This window comes from Equus przewalskii, chromosome 2, assembly GCF_037783145.1.
Source record: "Equus przewalskii isolate Varuska chromosome 2, EquPr2, whole genome shotgun sequence".
Taxonomy (NCBI): Eukaryota; Metazoa; Chordata; class Mammalia; order Perissodactyla; family Equidae; genus Equus; species Equus przewalskii.
This window is the reverse complement of record NC_091832.1, coordinates 37,461,440-37,483,101: the sequence shown is the minus strand read 5'-3', so window position 1 is coordinate 37,483,101 and position 21,662 is coordinate 37,461,440. Positions and strand designations below refer to the sequence as shown.

General features: G+C 49.6%; 1 protein-coding gene across 23 annotated transcripts in view; it reads left to right on the top strand.

Annotated features, from left to right (window-relative positions):
- The window catches only part of FHAD1 (forkhead associated phosphopeptide binding domain 1), a 130,622-nt gene that overhangs the window by 68,655 nt on the left and 40,305 nt on the right, over positions 1-21,662 (top strand). For 17 of the 23 annotated variants that reach the window (XR_011535370.1, XR_011535361.1, XR_011535367.1 and 14 more), the window contains 7 exons: positions 1,295-1,402; positions 3,895-3,978; positions 4,978-5,130; positions 6,312-6,507; positions 15,925-15,995; positions 17,558-17,710; positions 20,520-20,627. Coding sequence is in view for 17 of the 23 variants with exons in the window: in XM_070602514.1 (XP_070458615.1) it covers positions 1,295-1,402; positions 3,895-3,978; positions 4,978-5,130; positions 6,312-6,507; positions 15,925-15,995; positions 17,558-17,710; positions 20,520-20,627 (873 nt within the window). In the remaining 6 variants the exon portion in view is untranslated. The remainder of the gene's footprint in view (positions 1-1,294; positions 1,403-3,894; positions 3,979-4,977; positions 5,131-6,311; positions 6,508-15,924; positions 15,996-17,557; positions 17,711-20,519; positions 20,628-21,662) is intronic. The other 6 variants (XM_070602507.1, XM_070602527.1, XM_070602437.1 and 3 more) reach the window with 1 other exon arrangement.

The following is a 21,662-nucleotide window of genomic DNA, read 5'->3' as shown; positions in this document are numbered from 1 at the left end:
AAGAAGGTCCCTTATCACAGGGTCGAGGTTCTCTGTGCCTGGCCGGGGCCTTGCCCAGGGTAGGAGCAGAGAAGTGGAGTGGATGTGAGGGGATCGGGCGACAGGCTTGGGGGACCTGGGTGAAGAGATGGAGCAGGGCAGCAGCTGTGGGGACTCTGAGGCTTGAGGGGCCGTTCACTGAGATGGGGAATGTACAGAAGGGCAGAGTCCAGGGCGGGACTTTGCTTTTGCGCGTAAGAAAAAGTCTGCTGAAGTAGAAGTCGGAGCCTGCATAGCCCTGGGAGGATGGTACAGGGAGGAAACTAAGGCCAGAGAGGTTAGACGGCTTTCCAAGGTAACGGAGCTGGTTAGACACTCTTCCGCTGCACTCACGAGAAAGCTCCAAAGGGCTTTTCTGGGTCTTTTATGACATCTGTGTGACCTCTCTTCAGCCCCCTAATAAATAGCCTGTGAAGCTGTTTCAGCACAAAATATTTTCATTGATTTCAGAGAGTTTGCCTCCTTTCCTGCAGTGTCAGAGCCCCGGCCTCAGCAAGGGCTTTCGAGATGTTTATGTTTGAAGATGCATTGGGCAGCGGCAGGGTCCTGCAAGGGCCAGCAGGGGGTAGCATCGAGCTCTCCCGAGCTCGCCCCCGGCTTGGGGAAGAAATGAGCACTTCCCCGCTTTAAACGCCTTCCTTTGCAGGCTGAGCTTAGCAAGCCTCTCAGAGTGGTTTCCACTGGTGAGTGTGCTAAAAGTGGTAATGACAAATAGTTATGACAATAAACCCAGTAGTAACGTTTACCAAGTACTCAACATGGCATAAGAACGATGCCGCGTGGCAAACATCCCTGTCCACTGTCATAGGCTACAGCAATGCCCGACACACTCAGAGAGCCCTTAAGAAGTACTGGCACTGTTCCACACATTTTGAGTCCCCACAATACCTCTATGAGCCAGTACTAGTATCATCACCCCCATTTGACAGACGAGGACACCGAGTCACAGAGCAGTGAAATGTGAGCAGGGTCACAGAGCAGGGTCGTGCAGCTTGTTAGGGACTAAACTGGGATGAGCGTCTGTGGTGGGATGATCGTGGTGGAGCCCAGGATGCAGAGCTGGGCCCTTCCCCTATGGGATGGCTCCTTGTGAGCCTGCCTCCACCCCATGGATGCCTGTGACCCCTGCCACATGCGCCACAGCTGTCCCTGCCCCTCTGGGACTTCCCACAGCCATTAGACCACCTAGAGGAATTTCCCCAGAGTGCATTATGATCACATTAGCAGCAAGCGCATGCTTTCATCATCCTTTCAGGTTGAAGAGAAGCTTCAGGAGGATTCCAGAAGGAAATTGCTTCAGCTGCAAGAAATGGGGAACAGAGAGAACCTCATTAAAGTCAATTTGGAAAGGGCAGTAGGTCAGGTAGGCGTGCTCCAGAGCCCCCGTCATTGGTCCATGTTCCCCATGGATTTTCTGCCCCCAGGTGGCTGGTGGGGACGAGTGAGGAGGAAGACAGCCGTGGTTTCATTCTCCTGTTTCTCTCATGGGCAGAAGCTTTCAGTGGCTTCTGCATCCCAGTGGACATCACTGAAGAGGCTTCTCCTGCTGGGAATCTGCCCACTCTAGTAGTTAGCCGTTGCCGAGACCCTGACCAGGCAGCCCCTCCTGGCTCAGTGTCCATGCCGGCCATGCCATTCCCTCTTGCGAAGGGTTTGAGCCTCTTGACCCCAATGGTGTTTCTCATACTTTCTCACTAACATTTTCAGTCCTGACATTTACCACGATCTTCCTTCCTCTGATCTTTCTTCCTCTGGGCCCCCAGCAGATGTCGTCGTCAGTGTCTGTAAGGAAATGCCACTTTTCTTAATCAAGTGAAACCCCAGACTGTCAAAGCTCATGCTACATGGAGTGGCTGGGCAGGGTGGTGTGCAGGCTCTGACCTGGCTGGTCTGGGGCGCCATTTCTCTAATGCTGTGGCCCGAGATGGCCCGGCAGCCCTTCCTCTCACACGCGGCACAGACTGAGGGCCAAAACATGCAAACGAGACTTTAGCAAAGGCCAAGGGAGAGCAAATAAGAAACCAAGATAGGCGCCCACCAAGGGCAGCCTGCCCTGGGCTCCTTCTCAAGGGGCCCTCTCCTGGCAACCATGGCCCCCGGGGACCCAAGAGTATTTTGTGTGTCTGTGCTTTTTTTTTTTTCTGGGAGGGAGGGTCCACCATTCATTCATTGGATTCTTAGAAAGGTCTGTGAACCACCAAAAAAGGTTAAGAATCACAATCCTTAAAGGAGCCCCCCAGCCCTTCCAGTTGGTAGCATCCTGAACCAGGAGTGTGACCAGGCTTTGTCAGAGGCACAAACAAGTTAAATAATGATGCTGACTGTGACAGATGTTAAAGCCCCTTCACCAGATGTCCACCCTGACCCCAGTGTCTTCTCTCCTCAGGATGCCAACCCCCTAGCAAGAGCAGAGAGCTTGCTGTCTGGGCCTCCCTTTGTGCCCCTGGCTACGCCCCACCCCCACCTTTCCTACACCCCCCGAACACACACCTGACTTGGGGACATGATCTGTGCTACTTGCCCAGGTGCCAAGGTCCTGATTATAGCTCTGGGCAGAGGTCGTCCAGGAGGACCCTCAGAGACACAGACTCCACCAGGTCTAGACTCAAGAGAAAGAGGACAAGCCCTCTCTCTACCACCCAGGCCTTGCTGCCCCACCCACTTATCTCCGTGGCTCTGCTCCCTGTCTGAGGTTCTGCCCTTCCCCAGGCAAGTGACTCCAGGGCTGAGCCCATCGTCCAGGAGGACCTGTCCCTCCACCTCTGAGCAGCCCCACAGAGGGGTAATGGGGACCGTCACTCACAGGGCCCTCCCTACATAGCCTCCCCTTGGCCGTGAAACCAGAGGACAGCCCGGAGTGCCTTGAGGCACCCTGGTGGGCTTCTGGCAGGCTGACTGCAGCAGTGCCCTTAGGAGAGTCCTCATTCCACGGCTTGGTTTCCCGGAACTGCGAGGTGTGCTGTAAACTCCCGTGTCTTCTTACCCATTGACTTTTAAGTTGATTCAGTGGCCCTTATGGTCCCTTCAGGGCTGTTTTAGAGTCTTCAGTGACCACATTTTGCCAGTGAACCAAAAACCTAGGGTAAGGGCACCATGTTGGTAAATTCACCAAGAAAATTGGGTTTCTTTGCCTCTCACTTCTCACGGAACCCAGACACCTTGGACGTGTAATTCTATAAGCCCTGATTTAATTTAACTGTGCAGTTCCATCAACCATAATCTGAAAACACCAAGCAGGCACTCAGTAAAGGCTGCTTGCACTCAAGTGGAGGACCCTGCCTTTGACTGACGTTTCTGTAGACAAGCGTTCAGTGAATACCTATTGAGGGTCCACTCTGGGCCAGGCTCTGGGGATACGAAGATGAATACAATAGACACAGTCTTCGGGACAGGTTTGGTCTAAGGCACAAAATGGCAGAAGGGAGTGAATTCTCCTCTCCCCAGGCACCCTTGCCGATTATACGATTTACTTGGGCTGACAGCCTCAATATTTATTTCACAGTCTGGTGCCAACCTAGCAATTATGGAAGAGTGCTCAGGGCCCCAGACTTCCCACTGGATAATTGGCAGCAAGTGACTCTTCTGAGGGCTCGAGACGTGTGTGCGCTGACCACGTGCATCAGTTGGGTTAGGCAGGCATGCCTAAAAAGTAATTAAAACCTGCTGTTCTCTTCTCGTCTGTGGGCACTGACCCTCCCAGTGAGAGGTGAAGATTTTAATAACCCGTAATGACCACGAAAGGTGTGCAGACCCTTCTAACTGGTTTCTCCTGGCCCCCGGCGATGGGAATACCACACCCGGGCTTGTTGCTCCAGCTACCCCCGCTGACTTAGTTGCTGTCCCTTTTTGCTGCAGCTGGAGCATTTCAGAAGTCAAGTCATCAAGGCCACCTATGGACGAGCGAAGCCGTTCCAGGACAAACCCCTCACCGATCAACAGGTTCGTCTGGTTTTTCACTTTCTTCTTTGGGGACCCGGGACTCCAGACACTGGGAGCATATGTTTCTGTTTTTGGTTGGTGGCACATATTTTTCACACTGTTGCTGCACCATAAAGATTTGTTTTGATTTTATGGGATTTCCTGCCTTTTAAAGTAAAAGCCAGTTAAATTCCCTTGAAATGTTTCTGTGCAAATCAAATTAAACCACTCAGGCCTATTTCTGGTCGCCAGACACGCACGTTAACCTGCGTTTGCCCTGTGAGAAAAGGGGGCTGCCCCACCATAGACGGTTTGTTATGGCTTGTTCCTTCTGAAGAGGCAAGATGACAGTGAGGATGGACTTCTGGCTGTCATGATGGCCTTGTCACCCTTCCAATTATTCTTTCCACGCCTCTGTGTCAACGTGTGGGTAAGAAGACACACCGTGGGCTGCTTTTGTCAGTTATAGGAGAAACTGACCTTCTGTTTATGAGTCCACAGCATCAGGCTCAGTGTTATGAATCACTCATAGAATGCAGAAGAATCTGGAACAAACTCATGGCAATAATACGGGCCCGTGGTTCTTAAAAGTCATCTCCGATCTCGGCAACATGTCCTGGTGACAGAGCCCAGGTCCTGCTCCCGCGTCATCACCAAAACGTGTCAGGACCTCCCTCTCCATCCGCTGAGATGGGAGCGTCAGTTGATGCTGCCCGGGTCCCCTCCTCCTGGAGCCAGGCTGTATTTTTTTTTTTTTTTAAAGATTTTATTTTTTCCTTTTTCTCCCCCAAGCCCCCCGGTACATAGTTGTGTATTCTTCGTTGTGGGTTCCTCTAGTTGTGGCATGTGGGACGCTGCCTCAGCGTGGTCTGACGAGCAGTGCCATGTCCGCGCCCAGGATTCGAACCGACAAAACACTGGGCCGCCTGCAGCGGAGCGCGCGATCGTAACCACTCGGCCACGGGGCCAGCCCCCGGAGCCAGGCTGTATTTTAAATCTTTTTTTTCTTTTTCTCACCAGGTAATAGAGAAGATTACCCAGGTCACTGAGGACAACATCAACTTTCAGCAGAAAAGGTGGAGCCTGCAGAAGGAGACTCAGCTCAGCAACTGCAAGCAGGAGGAGATCACCGAGAACCTGGGGAAGCTGAAGAAGTCCTTAGACGGCTGCCAGGTGGCCCTTCTCTGCTTTTCACCAATGTCCCCTTTGTCTAATTGTTGTGCTCCTCGTTTGGGCAACTGTCCAGCCTTTGTGGAGAAGGTTGGGCAGGAATGCTCTGCTCTTCTGTCCCCCTTTTCTCTTGTTGGAGAGACTTATTTGAGAACAGAAAGCAAAGGACCTCAAAGAATGCCTCTCAGGTGAGGGGCCAGCTGGTGGCGCAGTGGTTAGGTTCGTGCACTCCACGTCGGGGCCCGAGTTTGCCAGTTCAGATCCTGGGAGTGGACCAATGCACCATTTATCAAGCCAGGCTGTGGCAGGTGTCCCGCATATAAAATGGAGGAAGATGGGCATAGATGTTAGCTCAGGGCCAAGCTTCTTCAGCAAAAAGAGGAGGACTGGCAGCAGATGTTAGCTCAGGGCTAATCTTCCTCAAAAAAAAAAAAAAAAGCCTGCTAGGTGAACTTGGTGTGGCCAAGGAAAGGATGCCCAAGACACTCCAAGTACTGACTCTGGGAGGCCCCAGACCCCAGCACAGAGAAAAAAAAAAAAAAAGCTTCGTGTTATTTCCAGAGAAACTAAAGAAACGTTCCTGCTCTTTATTTGCATTTTTTTTTTGGCCCAGCAATGGAAAGGCTGTTCTTATCCATGTTGCCTTTGACTCCAGAGGAGACAGGACGGGGGGTCTGTCTGAACCCCACGGCCCCCACACCGGGAGACAGCTTATCAGAGCAGACAGCTGCTTCTGCTTTCTCTGGAAATAAGCAGCTACTATTTGGGGAGTTTGTGTAAATGCTGGCTTGTCAGCACTCCTTCAAATCAGGAAACCGCACTTTCTGATCAGCCCGCGTGTTGATCTCAGCAGGAATTTTGATGACTAGAAGGAGCCAAATTTGGTTCTCATTTCAGCCAAATTGTCAAGGACAATTGCACTGGGTCTTGCATGTATCCCTATACAACTGGAATTGCATATATACCTAAAAGTGGGGTCTCTTTGACCATCGACAGTCCAAATTAGAGTACAAAAAAAGTAAAAGCTGAAAAGAAAGGCAAATAAAATTGTGCCACCCTAGTGTGGCGAACGTGTGGCACTGCCCGCTTCGTGGCACAGTCGAGAACATTGTTCTTGGCAGGCCACATCAGCTGCTGTTTCTGGCGACAGGGTCTGGGGTCCTCACGGTCTCCCCTCTTTCCAGGCTTGCATGAAAATGTCCTGCAGCAGCAAGGACCTGAAGAAGGAGGTCGCCCTTCTCGAGCACCTTCAGGTGAGCCCGCCTGTTTCAGGGCTCCAGAAGGTGGCGCTGGACATCCTGCGCCTGTCGCTGTCCTGGCTGGAGGAAACGGAGAGTCTCCTCGGGGACGTGGGGATCCAGTTTTCCAGCTCCGACAAAGGTTACTGGAACTTTTTTCTCACGTAGTTGCATGACTCTAAAATGTCGCGTTGAATCTTATCACGATGGGACATCTGTTGAGGAGGCTTCTTAGGTATGTGGCCAACTCTCCCCTTCTCCAGACTGACTTTGCTTCTCCACTTGAGAAGTGATTTTCCTTGAAAAAAACACACGAGCGAGACATGATTACTGAAGAAAAATGAGAACGTGACAGAGGCAAAAGGAAAATTAAATCAAGATTATGCTAAATCCTGTCTCTCAGAATTACCGAATGTGATGTATTTTTTAATAGACTGTTTTTTAGAGCAGTTTTAGGTTCACAGCAAAATTAAGGGGAAAAACAGATATTTCCATGTACCCCTTGCCCCGACTCATGCACAGCCTCCTCGTTATCAACATCGACACCAGGTAGTACATTCGTTACAATCAATGAACCCACTTGACACGTCATAATCACCCAAAGTCCATAGTGTACATTAGGGTTCACTCTTGGTGTTGTGCATCCCATGGGTTTGGGCAAATGTATAATGACGTGTGTCCACCATTAGCATATCACACACAGTCTTTTCCCTGCCGTAAAATGCCCTGTGCTCCTCCTACTCATCCCTCCCCCCACCCCCAGCCCCGGGGAATCGCTGATCTTTGTACTCTTTCCATAGTTTCGCCTTTTCCAGCATGTCGTATAGTTGAAATCAGACAACTTTTCAGATCAGCTTCTTTCGCTTCATAATATGCATTTAAGTTTCCTCCGTGTCTTTTCCTGGCTCGATTGCTCACTTCTTTTTAGCGCTGAGTAATATTCCATTGTCTGCACGTACCGCGGTTTGTTTATCCCCTCACTAGTGAAGGCCGCCCTGGTTGCTTCCAAGTTTGGCGATTATGAATCAAGCTGCCGTAAACGTCCGCGGGCAGGTTTGTGTGGACGTGAGTTTCCAGCTCCTTTGGTTAAAGACCAAGGAGCGCGACTGCTGGCTCATGTGATGAGAGTATGTTTGGTTTTTAGAGAAACCACCAAACTGTCTTCCAAAGTGGCTGCGCCATTTTGCGTTCCCGCCAACAATGCGAGCTCCTGGTGCTCCACGTCCTCGCCAGCGTTTGATGTTGTCCCCCCTGTTAGATTCTGTGTATAGCTCCCAAGGCATTTTCCCATGGAAATAGCTGTGTGATTCTAGGCAAGTTATGTACCTTCTCTCTGCCTCAGTTTCCTTACCTGTAAAAGGAAATAATGAAGAGTACCCACCCCTTAGAGTTGTTGTGAGGGTTAAAATGATTGATATATGTGAAGCACTTAGAATAGTGCCTGACACAGAGTAAGCGCTATCTATATGTTTATTGATTTTTTTTAATTTTACAAAAACATAGTGTCACATTATAACCAATTTTCTTTGGTTTTGTTCCTAATAGTACATCAGAATACCCTTCCGTGTCAATACCCACAGACCTACGTCATCATTGTCACTGCTGGCAAGGAACCCCGTTGTGTAGGATGTGCCATAGTTTATTTAGCCGATCCTCTCTCACAGGCATTGAAGTGAGTGGAAAATGCCCTGGAAGGTGGCCAGCACATTAGGGTCACCAGAAGGAGGCTGTCGCAAGAGATGACAGTGGCCCGCACTCGGGCAGGGGTGGGGATGGAGAAAGAGGAAAGATCCCCAGGGCACTTCAGAGGTAAATCAACAGGCCTCAGTGGTGGACCTGGATGAGGTTGGAAGGGAGGTGACAGGGAGAGAGGGGGCTTCAGCCCTCTAGGTTTCTGGCCTGTGTAAAAGGACAGATGTGGTTCCTTCACTGAAATCCAGAGTAAGGAATGCCGCATGAGGACCAGGTTTGAGAGGGAAGATGAATGTGAGGTGCCTGTGAGACCTCCAAGATGAGGTGCCAAGTATGTAGCTGTTCCCCTGGATGTCTAGTCTGGAAAGAGATATTCGTGATGTAGCTCCAGAACCCGGAAGAACACGTGCCAGATAGTGGGTGCTTAATAAATGTCTGTGGAATGGATGATGGATGGATGGCTGTGTGCATGGATGGATGGATGGGTGTGTGGATGGATGGGTGGATGGATGGGTGGATGGATGGATGGATGGATGGATGGGTGGATGGATGGATGGATGGATGGTTAAAGCCATGTGTATGAATGGTATCACTTAGGAAGAAAGTGTTGAGCGAGAAGGAAGAGAGCCCAGGGCCACACCTTAAGGAACTCCAACATTTTAAAGATTTTTGATACTCCTTGCCAAATCGCCTTCAGAGAGGCTGCATGAATTTGACATTCTTACAGCAATGAATGAGAATAGAGGAGTGATTTTCAACTCTGGTGATTCAACATTCCTGGCCAGGATGTCTCCAAAGTAATCCAGAAGGTGGTGTAAAGTTCTTAAAAACAAAAAAAATAAGCAAAAGCAAAAACAAGATTAGCTTTTATCTAAGTGCCTGCCCCTCACGTGTAGCACAGAGAAGGGGAAGCCGGTTTTCTCTGACACTCCAGTGGCTCCCCAATCCCAGCGTTACTGTTGTTATAGTCATGGCAGAGTCCTGAGTGTACATGAAATCAGGTGACATGTGACCACAGTTCCACTTCTTCCTCAAGACTGGAACTAAAACAGAGACGGACCATGATCTCTATCCTGGTAATAGCGGGGCCAAGCTATGTGTGCACTGTCCCCTCCCCACTCTCAAGACCATTTTTGTCATTGTAGCCTCTATCTGTAAATCTAGTCATGTGTTATCACCAAGAAATGTGGGTTATAAAGTTAAGCTGTCAGCCAGAAATTCCAGAAAGGCTGAGAAAGACTCGTTTCAGGCAGCATTTCTCAGACCCACCATCTTTTTCTCCTGACTTCATAGAGTCAGGAGACTTGAGCAACATTAAACAGGTCTCCACAGCATCCCTCCTATGCTAACATCCCTGCGGATCTATAGGGTGGGATAAAGGAGGCGGCATTCCCAAAACACGTCTCTCCTTTCTTGCTGCCACTACCCACAACTAACATCTCTTGGAATAATGCTCTGTGGAACACCTGTTGGGGAAACACAGACTATATTCTGTGATTACAGCTATTTGGTTCTAAGAAGTCAGAGAAGAAGGATAGAAGGTAATAACAGAAAGGTTGGTGAGTAGGGCCCATCCTTCATCCATTTAGTAAGGGAGGAAGTTGATCGTAAAAGGCACTTTATGTGCCAGTACAAGCAATATTATGGCAAGGTCCAAAAAGGCCAAAAGAAAGGGATGAGCCATGGGGTTCTTTATGTTCTCTGTATTAGGTACTCTGTACCTCATTCCTAGTACAGAGCCATCTACACAAGGATGATGGTGATGATGATGGTGGTGATGGTGAGGATGGTGAGGATGATGAGGATGAGGAAGAGGATGGTGAGGATGATGATGGTAATGATGATTATGATGGTGGTGAGGAGGAGGATGGGGATGATGATGACTGTGACGGTCATGGTGGTGAGACTGGGGATGATGATGAGGATGATCATGATGGTAGCGATGATGATTAGATGGTGACGATGGTGATGATGATGATGATGGTCATCATTCCTTACTGAGCACTTAAATCTAGATGCTGTTCTAAGTATTTTCCATATGTTACCTCACTTCAGCTTCACAACCACTCTATAAGGCAGATACCATTATTGTCATTTTAGAAATGAAGAAACTGGCTCAAAAACTGTTTTTATGAGTATTCCACCATGATAAGGTGACTCAAGTTCCTTCGCATTACTAAGGCCAGCAGGGGCCCCCAGTTGTTCATCATGACCTGCAAACACTCCTAAGAGCCTGTGTTCACAGCTCCTAAGAGAAGGAACCACGGTTTATTTCATTCTCCTGGGTGCTTATCACTGCTAGTTGGTTTACATGCATTGTGTACTTTTATCCTCCCACAACCCAAGGAGCTTGGCGCTGTTATTGTCTTTGTTTTGCAGGTAAGGAAACTGAGTCTCAATAACATTGAGAAACTTGCTCAACGTCACACAGGTACATGGTAGGGTCGGCACTCAAAATGAGGTCATTGTGATCATAACTCCTGTGTTTTCCTGTGATCCCACTCCCTCCGAAGATCCAGAGAGGTATCAGGTACATGCCCAGTTACTAGAAGACAGGTTCTGTCACTAACTTGGGCAGAGACGCAGCTGGAAGTTTTCAGTCCCTAAGGTGAACTGCGTCTGACGCGCACAGTGAGCCGCGGCCAAGGAAAGCCCCGTTTGCGTTGTAGTGGAATGATTCTGAGTTTGGGCTTTGGGGACCAGCTGCCAGGGTTTGGATCTCAACTGTGCACTTACTAGTTGAGTGAGCAGGTTACTTGACTTCTGTGTGCCTCTGTTTACTTGGTTATAAAATGGAAATAAGATCTCATAGGCTGGTTGTGATGATTAAACGATGTGATACGCACACAAATCATAGAACCTGGGTCGCAGTAAACCTTAATAAATGGGAGCTGCCATCAGCAGCCTCAAATACGTGTTGATTTAATGTGACCTAAATGTGGGTGGCACCCAGATGGGCATGCATGGGCAGCACAGCGTGGTTTACTCACACTGGGACGATTTTCCCTGCAACCCCTGGCCCATCTCCATTGGGCAGCCAGTGAGATTTTCTTAGCCATGAGCGCTCAGCTGGGCTGTAGCCCAGAGAGCCCTTCCCAGGTCTCCTTCCTATAGTCGTGACAATGGGCCATGTCCCAGCTGCCGAGTGGTAAAGCTGGGACTCAACCCAGGTCCCTCTGACCTCGAAGCCTCTGCATTTAACCACCATACTACCTGCCTTTTAGAATACTGTCCTAGGAGATAAAATGCACATAACAAGCTAGGTTTGTATATGTCTTTGTTCCCCTGGAATAAATCCCCCAGGAGAATCCAGTCAAGTAATGGAGAGCGAAACTCCTTGGAGTATTGTTGGGTGACGTCATGAGTGGCCCCAAAGCTTGGGGTTGCTACTAAAGATCTAAATGGTGAAGGATTTGCTACGTGGCCCAGCTGGGAAGATAGGAAATGTGTAAGGAGGGATCTTGAAAGTTAGTTCCCCACTCCTCCCGCCTGGTTCCTCAAACTTTTTTCGATAAGGGAAAGAAAAGACTTTTTTCTTTGCGTTTACGTTTTTCTTTGCAAGCTCAGTTGTTTGTGTCTATTTCTGCAAGACTTTGTTACAAATGAAAGGCCTCCCTGCCTACGTGGAAAGTCACTCTGTCAAATATCCAAGACATGCAGTATTTTTAAATGGAAAAGAGCAAGTCGTAATGCAATATGCATAGGGCACTCGCATTTTTGTTTTTTAAAAAATGGCAGTATCCCATCGAAACAAAAATCTAGAGAAAAAGACTGTAGAGAGTATTATCCCGGCATGGTCGGGGCATCTAGGACTTGTCCTCTTGCTTGGTCATTTAACTATCTATTGTGGGCCTACTGTGCGTTGGCCACTGAAGGTATAGTGGTGAACACTTTCCACGTTATGGATTTCTGTCATGTTTGGATTTGTGTAATAGGCACATATAACTTTTGTAACCAGAAATATGATCAATAATTGCTCCTTCTCCGGAAGAGGAAAATCCCATTATGACTACAGTTGGTCATCGAATCTAGAAACATGATCACACACTCGCTCTTCCGCTTTATCACCCTGACCCCCTCCTCTCCCAGTCCTCTCTGGATCCCTACCCAGGATTTGGCTCTCCTTCCACTGAGCCACAGGGTGCAGCTGAGCTCAATCCCAGAGCCATGCCAATCCAGCCACCACAAATCCATGTGCTCACCTGGTTCCTGTAGCCCAAGCCAGCATCAGCCAGGCCACCTCTGCCATCTCAGTATCAACTTAAAAAGCAAATTCGCCTGTTATTTTATGCTCAAAATGAATTTATTTGAGAACAGCCAAAAGAATTGCAATTCAGGATGTGCGTGCTTGGTGAACTTTAGGCAAATCTGGAAAACAAAGAGGGGAGCTGCCTTTACAGCGGAAAAGGGGGAGTATGGAGGGGATGTTCTAAAGGAAAGTCCAGTGGGGGAAAGCAGCAGTTCAGGACGCAACAGCTCCTCGCTGGCTGAGCTGCCGCGTTTCTCATTGGCTGGGCTGTTGCCGATGTGAAGAGGAATCTTCCTTCAGGAGTAAAGTAGTTGTACTTCCTGTGGAGATGCAAGCCCGTGTGTCTTCCTGTTCGGACTAAGTGATGACGTGTTATAGGGCATGAGAGCTCCCCCTACAGGCCTCCCCGACTCCAAGTTAGTTGAGGTTTCTTTTATTAATTTCCACATCAGTATCCCCAAAACGCACCTCTCCCAGTGCACACTTCACATCACCCAACCGGACCCCTTACTCACTAGCCTCCAGCCTCTTTTAAAAGAGAATGACAGACCCAGCTCTGACTTCTGATCCTACCGCTTACCAGCTCTGCGGCGTAACCTTGCTGAGCTTCCGTTTTCTCAGCTGTAGATGCAAACACATTTTCTTGCTGGGTTGTTTATAATGACTGGAAAATACATTGTGCACAACTCCTGGCACGGTGCCTGGCACACAGCAGGTGCTTAATACTTGATAGCTGTTATCATGACATTATTATTCTCCCTCTTTCACACTGGAAATTCTCAGAAAGTTGCGTTGTTGGAGATCCAGGCCCCAGGCATGCGCATGTTCAGCTCCCTTCTGTCTCTCTGTACCCATCTTTTCTCCCTTCCCTCCATCTTCCTCACTGTGTTCTCCTTCCAGAGGCAGCTCTTTCTTCCCTCTGTCTTCCCTTCTCTCTCCTGCCCAAGGGATCTTGTGCACGGGGTCCTGAATTACAACCTCCTTCTTTGGCATCTACAGCCTTTCTTTCCCTCTTACTCCTTCTCTTTGCCATCAAACATGCGCTTCAAGATGGTAACTCCTTACTGGAGCCCACTGCTTCCTTAACGCCTTTTCTGCTGCTCGTGCTCCTGTCCCACCTATGATCTTGAAGAAGTGTGCCACATCCTCTGTCTTCACTGCCCGCTTCCTGCTTTGTCCTTGCCTCTCTGCTTTGCCCCAGGCAAGCACCTGACGGGAGGCCGCAAGGAAGGCCCACCGTCTTCCCCCAGCCTGTGTTCTCTCTGGCCTGCCCCGAGCTCTTGGTTCTCTTTCTCCAATGCCTCTCAGCCCTGGATTCTCCCTTCCTCTCTCCCGACAGCAGCCCCTTCCAGCCATTCGCTTCCCCACCTGAGCGTTTCCTCCAAGGCAGTCGTTGGTCCTCCCCTCTCTTATCTCCTTCTCATGAAGAAACTCTCCAGTCCAGGTGCTTCAACAGCCACTCCCACGCAGTGATGGCCAAAGGGACATCTCTGCGTGCTGGGATGCCAGGAACGGAGTACAGGTTGGTGCCACATAAGGGAACCCAGCCAAGGCAGCAAGGTGGGGCTCCTGGCTGCAGCCGTGTCCACCAGGAGGAAGGATGCTCTTTCCTAATTCACATAAAGACCCTGGATGAGCTGGCCTGGTCTTACCACCCTAGGGTGTCCAGCTCTCTGCTGACCACCTCTCCTTGGAGTCCTTCCAGGACCTTAAATTCAGCATGTCCGAAAGTCCGGTGGGTCCTCCCCTCTCCCCAAGCCCCACCCACCCCAACCTGTCTCCCTCCTCGGTCTGACAGTGGGACCACCATTCTACCCCTGAGAAGGCTTTCCCTCTCTCATTCTTTTTTCTTATCACCACTTCTCCCACCCAGTTTAGAACATCAGCCCTCAAGACCTGGATGTCCCTTTGACTCATAGCCAAGTTCCCTGGGTCTGACTCAGAGGAGGAGGTTTTACCACTAGAAGACACTTGGCAATGTCTGGAGACATTTTTGATTGTCACAGCTGGGGTCGAGGGTGCTCCTGGCTTCCAGTGGGTAGTGCCAGGGATGCCGTTGAACGTCCTACAATGTACACACCAGCCCCCACAACAAAGAATTGTCTAGCCCAACATATCGATAGTGCTGCAGCTAAGAAGCTCAGTCAGCTCCCTCCTCTCTAATCCGTCCCAGGTATTTTTCTGAGAAAAAGACACTTCATCAAGCCACTCACTGCTCCATCAGCGGCCGAAATAGCAGTGAGTCAGACCCTGGAGTCATACCAAGTCCTGGCCCGGCGCTTTGCCAGCTGTGTGGCCCTCAGCAGCCACGTGTCTCAGAACCCAACTGCCTCATGTGCAAAAGGGGACAATGACCCACTGATCCAGTGTGGTGTTGTGTCAATTGCTTAGCGGAGGGCCGACCACAGAGGGCACGGTTTCAATGATGTTCAATCAACACAGAGCAGGCTGCTGCTCTAGACGCGCCGCAGATTGACCTCAGCCTTCCACTCCAGCCCTCCTCCTGCTCCACCCCTCTGCCATCGTCTCTGCAGCCCCTTTAAGTGCCACCCTCTCCCAGGACATGCACTGCTGTTCCCCAACTCCCCACTGTGTTAGTTTCCCATGGCTGCTATAACAAATTCTCACAAATTTAGCGGCTTAACACAAAGCATCTTTATTCTCTCACAGTTCTGGAGGCCAACCTCCAAAAGCGGTTTCACTGGACTAAAGTCAATGTGCCGGCCGCCGCTCCCTCTGGAGGCTCCAGGGAGGAATCTGCTTCCTTGCCTTTTTCCGTCTCTAGAGCTTTGTTCCCTGCATTCATTGGCTCTTGGCCCCTTCCTTCATCTTGACAGTCAGCCGTGTAGCATCTTCAAACCTGTCTCTGCTTTGGCCATGTCACCTTCTCCCCCGTCTCTCTGTAGTCCACTCTCCCTCTGTCTCCTTCTTAGGGGAACCCGTGTGATTATAGTGGGTCCACCAGATAACCCAGGATGATCCCGCATCTCAGCATCCTTAACTTATCACGTCTGCAAAGTTCCTTCTGCCTGGAAGGTAACATTCACAGGCTCCAGGCATTAAGACCTGGATGTCTTTGGGTCCCTCATTCAGCCCACCGCATCCTCCATTCTGAAAGGCACTCCCCTCCAACTCTGAATTCTGCCTACCCAGCATCCCGGGCCCCTCGGCCAAGCAGCCTTCTTTGATCACTCCGGGCGAATGAGCTCACACTCCCTACTCCTTCTGCAGTCACTCACATGCTACCTGGGACCACTGTGTGTTTCCTATCAGGCATTTGGACCTCGTCTCTCGGACTGAACCATGGGCGCCTTGAGGAATGGCTTCATGTCATCCCCTCACACTCAGCACACAGCCTTGCCCACAGTGGACACTTAGTCGATAGATGTTCTGTTGGTTGTTTTTTATTTCCACCTCCAAAAAGAAATGTGGATTTGAGCCCGACCAAAGCTGATCAACCAACCATATTACAAACGCAAGTTGGATGGCAGCTCACATTTTCTTGATGGGAGGGCAGCGTTGTCCTCATCCACCTGTCGGCAAGCTCTGTTAAGACATTATTCAGAGAGCAAAGAAGGTGAATTGAATTGATACTTACCTTATTCTTCTCTTTTTAAGGATTGTCTTTGTATCTGAAATATCTTCTGGAACATTATAAAAAAATTACCAGCCAGACCCAGGAACTCCAGGTACTGCCCTAACTCTGGAAGTGCGTTCCAGCTCCTCTCCAGTATTTACCTAGTCCTGTGCATTTAACCCTGTTTTTTCTCTATTAGCCGGGCAGTTCACACCCTCCAAAAGGTGAAATGGTAGCTCCCTTTGCGCACGGAGAGATTCAGGCAGGGTAGCTGAGATCTCCCAGGGGGACAAGGATGCTCATTTTCATCTGTCAAAACCCAGAAAGATTTAAATGCCGTCAGATCTTGAAAATTGTGTTTCTTAAACACAGTGGGAGAAGTACACTTAGCCCCAGTACAGGCAGGACAATCACCAAAAGTTGCATCGTGTCAACATGTGAGGTAAAATGATCCTTAGGAAATGTATCACCCAGTAGCTATTGCTGTATGAATGCTGTGTAATAACCACAAAACGTTAGTGACATTCCACAACAACTGTTCCCTGCTCACATGTCTGGGGTCAGCCGCTGGGCCAGTCTGTTGATCTTGGACAGGCTTGCTCATGTGTCTGGGTGTTGACTGGCCCTTGGCTGATCTAGGCTGGCCTCAGCTACAGCAGGCTGGCCTGGGCATGTTCTCATGGCCACAGCAGAGGAAGCCGAAATCAGGAAGAGAAAGCGGGTCCCATCATGGAGTGCTGTTCAATCCTCTGCTTGTGTTACGTCTGCTAACACCCCATTGGCCCAAGCAAGTCACATGACTGAGTTCAGTGTCAGGGGGCAGGATATGGGTGGGCACGCAAGTTACATAGCCAAAGACACGGGTGGAGGAAAGGTGAAGTATTGGGACCACCATTACGATCAGCCACAGAGACCCTCTGGTCCAGGGTTCAGCAAACTTTTTCTGTAAGGGGCCAGATGGTGAGTATGTTAGGCTTTGCAGGCCATACACTCTCTGTCACCCCTATTCGACTCTGCTGTGGTAGAGCAGAGGCAGCCACAGACACTCTAAATGAGTGAGCACGATGCCCACGGCCCTGTTCCAATAGAACTCTATTTATAGAGACAGGCAGTGAACTCAATTTGGGCTGCAGACAGTAGTTTGTCAACCCCTGATCTAGTCCATTCTCCTTTCCCCCAGGTATGGACATCGGAGTTCAGAGGCTAGGTGACTGTTTCTACGTCACACAGCTAGTTAGTGGAAGAATTGAGACAAAAGCTCACGCCTTCTGGCCCCAGCTCACTGCTTTTCCTCTTACACTCAGCAAATAAATAATTCTGTCTACCACTTACTGAGCAAGTACTATAGCTAAAAGCTTCCCATCCTTATCTCATTTAGTCCTTACAACTCTAAGAGATAGATACTATTATTAACCTCACTTTCTAAATGAAGAAGCGTCTGGAAAGAACTAGAGCTGAGACTCTGTCTCGATCCAGCGTCCTTGCTCGTAACCACTATACTCTATGCTTCCCTACTAGTGGCTAGGCTAAGCCTAGTTTTCCCGTGTTGTTAAGAAAGTTTTGTGTGAACCTTTGTCCCTCTCCACAAAAATAAACAACTTACAGAGAAAAAATGTGAAAATGAGTCCTTAGTCCCTTCTCCACCCACTTCGGCTTCCGTGCCTTTCATTTCAGATCAAGATCAGCAGTTCTCAGGAAGCTCAGCAGTCTTTGCTGCAAGAAAAGCTGCAGGAGCATCTGGCAGAGAAGGAGAAGCTGAAGGAGGAAAGGCTACAGCAAGAGGAGAAGCTGAAAGCCAGAGTCAAGCAGCTGATGGAGGAGAAGGCGGTAAGGTGGTCCCTGTCATTTTCTTTACTACTGGAAACCGATGAAATGGCCTCATCTTTGAGAAACTGAGGGCATGTACCCAGATGGAGAAATCTCAGCAACTCCTTGTTTGGTGCCGTGGGACTAAATTAATTAAACAAGGTGAATGATGCCGGAGGAATTAACGTGAAGCTTGAATTCTAAAACTCAGCAACAGGCAAGGTTATTGAAATTTCTAGAAACAGTACCTTATTTGTTTAGACTTTACAGTTGATGTTACAAATTTGAGTTGTTACTGCAGGTCCTGTTTTGTAACTGACAGACTGTTTCTAAGTGCCACGCACAACCAGCTTCCTATTCTTTCAGTCTTTTGCTTTCTCTTTATACACATCGGGGAAAACAAATGGCCAAAATTGCTACTTACTTTTCTAGAAACCAAACCAGTTAGAGGATACTTTACAGCAGCACCTGGCAAGCTTAAAGGTGCCCCAAGACCACTGGGGATCTTGTTAAAACGCAGATTCCGACTCAGCAGGTCTGGGGCGGGGCCCGGGATTCTGCATTTCTAACAAGCATCCGGCTGGTGCTGACAGCACAGGTCTGCAGACCACATTCTCTGCAGCAAAGCCTTGGAGGAAGGTTTTCCCAAAGATGCCTGATAAGAGCCACCTGGACGCCATTTAAAAATAGAGATTCCTGGGCCCCGCCCCACATCTACTGAGTCAGGCTCTCTGGAGAAGGCGGCGAAACTGCACTTAATGGGGCAATTCTCCTCATTGTCCTAGAGTTGGTCCTTTTGGGTATTCAGGGACCTGCCGTGACTTTAACTACCTCATTGCCATCATTCTAAATCAGTGGCTCATGGTTTTGGCTGCACTTTTGTCATTTAGGAGATTAAAAAATACTAATGCCTTACACCCCCCCGCCCCCACCCTGAGATCTGATCTAATTGAGGTGAGGGTGTGGCTCACGCACTGCGATGTGTAAGTGCTCCTGGGCGGTTCCAAGGTGCAGCCACGGTTCACAGCCACTGCACGCTGCCCCGCCCCCCACCTCAAGACAGCAGCACCAGATCTGCGGGACCCCAGCTCTTCTCCAGCACCTCATTTCTTCCCCTAAGGAAGACTGGACCTGCTGCACCTTCCATCTTTCATTGATGGCAGTTCGGTGACTTCTGGCTGGGACCATCCTTCTCTGCCGTGCACACCTGCTCTCCAGGCCTCTCCGAGGGCAGAGGCAGAGGCGTGTTTGGTTTCACCCTCTAGTTCATGCCCGGTTACCTCAAGAAATCCCTCTCGTCCTCCTACCTCTTCTCTTGCCTCTTTCTCTGCCTTTTGTGAAATACAAAATTTAAAAGGAAGAACCATCTGACCAAAATCACAGGTGAGCTGCATAAAGGCGGTATCAACGATAGGGTTACATCAAGGTGGGACCATTTTGAAGGGCAATTAGATGTAGAAAAAGTCAGTGCCGTTCAGTGGAGAGGAAAATAAAACCAGGAGAACCTAGAAACCTTTACAGAACTCTCCACCTGTTTCCTCACCCCTTCTGATTAACTTCCCCCCTTTCCAGAGGTCGTACTTTATTTTTAATTTTGGATGGACTTTCTCCACTGTGGGTGTTCGGTATTTCAGCCCCACCGTGTTCAACATGTCCTTGGGCACCAGCCTGGGCCTCCCAGACGCCCATTTGTAACGTCGTTCCTGACAGAGATGAGGTTTCAAGGGCTTTTAACACCACAAACCTCAGCGCACACCGCCCCTTGCAGAGGGGGGAGCAACATGAGGCACCCACCCAGACAGACGGGGCTGCGGCCCGTGTTCACCTTCCCATCAAGGGTCATCGTTCCCCAAACACTTGTGTTGATCAGCTTGACCCTCGGGTCAAATACCATCCCAGACTTTAGTGCCAAGTGCCCTGATTTTAAATGAACCTTCATACCATATGACACGATAACCCCCACCCTACCTAAAAATACATGTGTCGAACTCATTACCAAGCTCGTCCTCGTGAATCCTGACTTGGTTGAGGGCTGTTTCAATGGTAAGAAATTCTAGCTTCCTTTATCAAACTAACGTTCTTTTTTTATTGTGAACTGTTAACAATGTTCACCTGATTTGTGCAGGCATGAACGGTTTAGATCAGGGGTCGGCAAATTTTTTCCGTAAAGAGCCAGATGGTATGTATTTTCAGTTTTGCAAGCCATACGGTCCCTGTCGTGACTGCTCAGCTCTGCTACTGTAGTGCGAAAGCAGTCAGAGGCGATCCGCAAACGAGCGTGGTGTTCCAATAAAACTTTATTTACAAAAAGCAGGCAGTGGGCCGGAGTTTGCCAACCCCTGGCTTAGAACACAGGCTCTACAGTCAAATGGACCAGGGTTCAAATTCCTGCTCATATGATTTGCTAGTGAACTGGGCAGGTTCCTTAGTCTAAGTCCGTTTCCTCCTCTGCAAAGTGAGGATGGCAAAAGAAACAACCGACCCTTATGAATGAATGATTATGTGCCGAGCATTTTGTGTCCATCATCTCACCTGCCCCTCACATCAAACCAGTGCAGGAAGCACCATTACTGTCTCCATTGTACAGATGGGGAAACTGAGGCTCCTATAGTTTCTCACTTGCCCAAGGTCATATACCTAGGAAGGATCAACCTGGCTCTCATCTGGGCCTGCCAACTCCAGGTGCCCTGCTCTGAGCTCCTGGCTGTGCTGCCCCCGGTCTCCCCATGGGGTTGCTGTGGAGGGAAGAGCTGACCCGCGCAGTGCCTGGCACAGCGTCCAGATTCCTGCCATGGTAACTGTCTGTTAAACAAGAGCCTTTGACTTTCAGGCTTTGGAGGAAAGCATTACTCAACAGAAAAGGAGAGCAAGAGAAGCTTTGGAAGAACAACAGACCAGAGTCCAAGAGCTGGAGAACTGCTTAACCCGGCAGAAGGAGGTACGCAGCTCGGGGAGATAGAGGCGGCTCCAGCCCAGATGCGGCTCGAGGGCCGCACGGAAGTAAATTCAGAACCACAGATGACGGCGGGGAGGGGGCGGGGGGTAGAGCGCACTGGAGCTTTCCAGGAGTAATTTGTCCTTGGCCGGCCCAGCTCCTTTGGGAAGAAGCAGGGGTACTCTAGGAGCGAACCCGAGAGTGGTAGCCTTGACAACCAGTTGGAAAAAAGAGTGTAAACAGCATAAAATATAGTCAGAGATGGGGCTTGGGAGACATGTTGGGACTGGCGACATGAGGGTCTTCTGTGTGGAGATTGCCTCCCATGGAATGGAAGAATTACAGAGTCCCGGGGCTCTCGGGCTGTGTGAATCCTCCACAAACATCCTGAGATCATCCAGCCGTCAGCTCCATCACCAAGGAATTTTCTGCGCCCCTGGGCAGTCCGTCCCAGTGTTCACACCTTGGGCTGGCAGGGAATTCTTCCTTTAGGCTGAGTTGAAGCAAACTCTCCCAGAAACGTGTGGATCCTCCGCCCGCCCGCTGGGCTCCTGCAAGCCCCGCCCACTTCCTCCTCCACAGACTAGCCTTCTAGAAGCTTGAAAATAGAGCCACCTGCTCCTCTCCAGCCCCAGTGCCCTTGTTTCTCCTTATATGCCTCACAGGAGTAGATCCTAGCCGTGGTCCCCTCTTTTGACTTGCCCTGCTCTCCACAAGTCACAGATGGGCAGCTCACTGGCTAAAAAAGGGGCTGTGGACGTGTTACGCTTGGCCCTTGAGTGTTTTACACTGAATTCATAAACTCTACTTGAAAATCCAGATTTCCATCCTCTCTCGAGAAGGTCAGAAAATCTGGCCCTGGTTTCTACTTTGCAAAAACAGACTGGAGCTAAACCAAGTAGCAGCACTCTGCCACAGTCCTCACCATTCCCTATTGCGTGAAACAACCCACTTCATTTTTGATGCCTGTCCAGACCTTATAGGCGTCTGAGTTTGCAACCCATCATCTATGTCCTTCCTAAAGTATGGTGGCCAGAA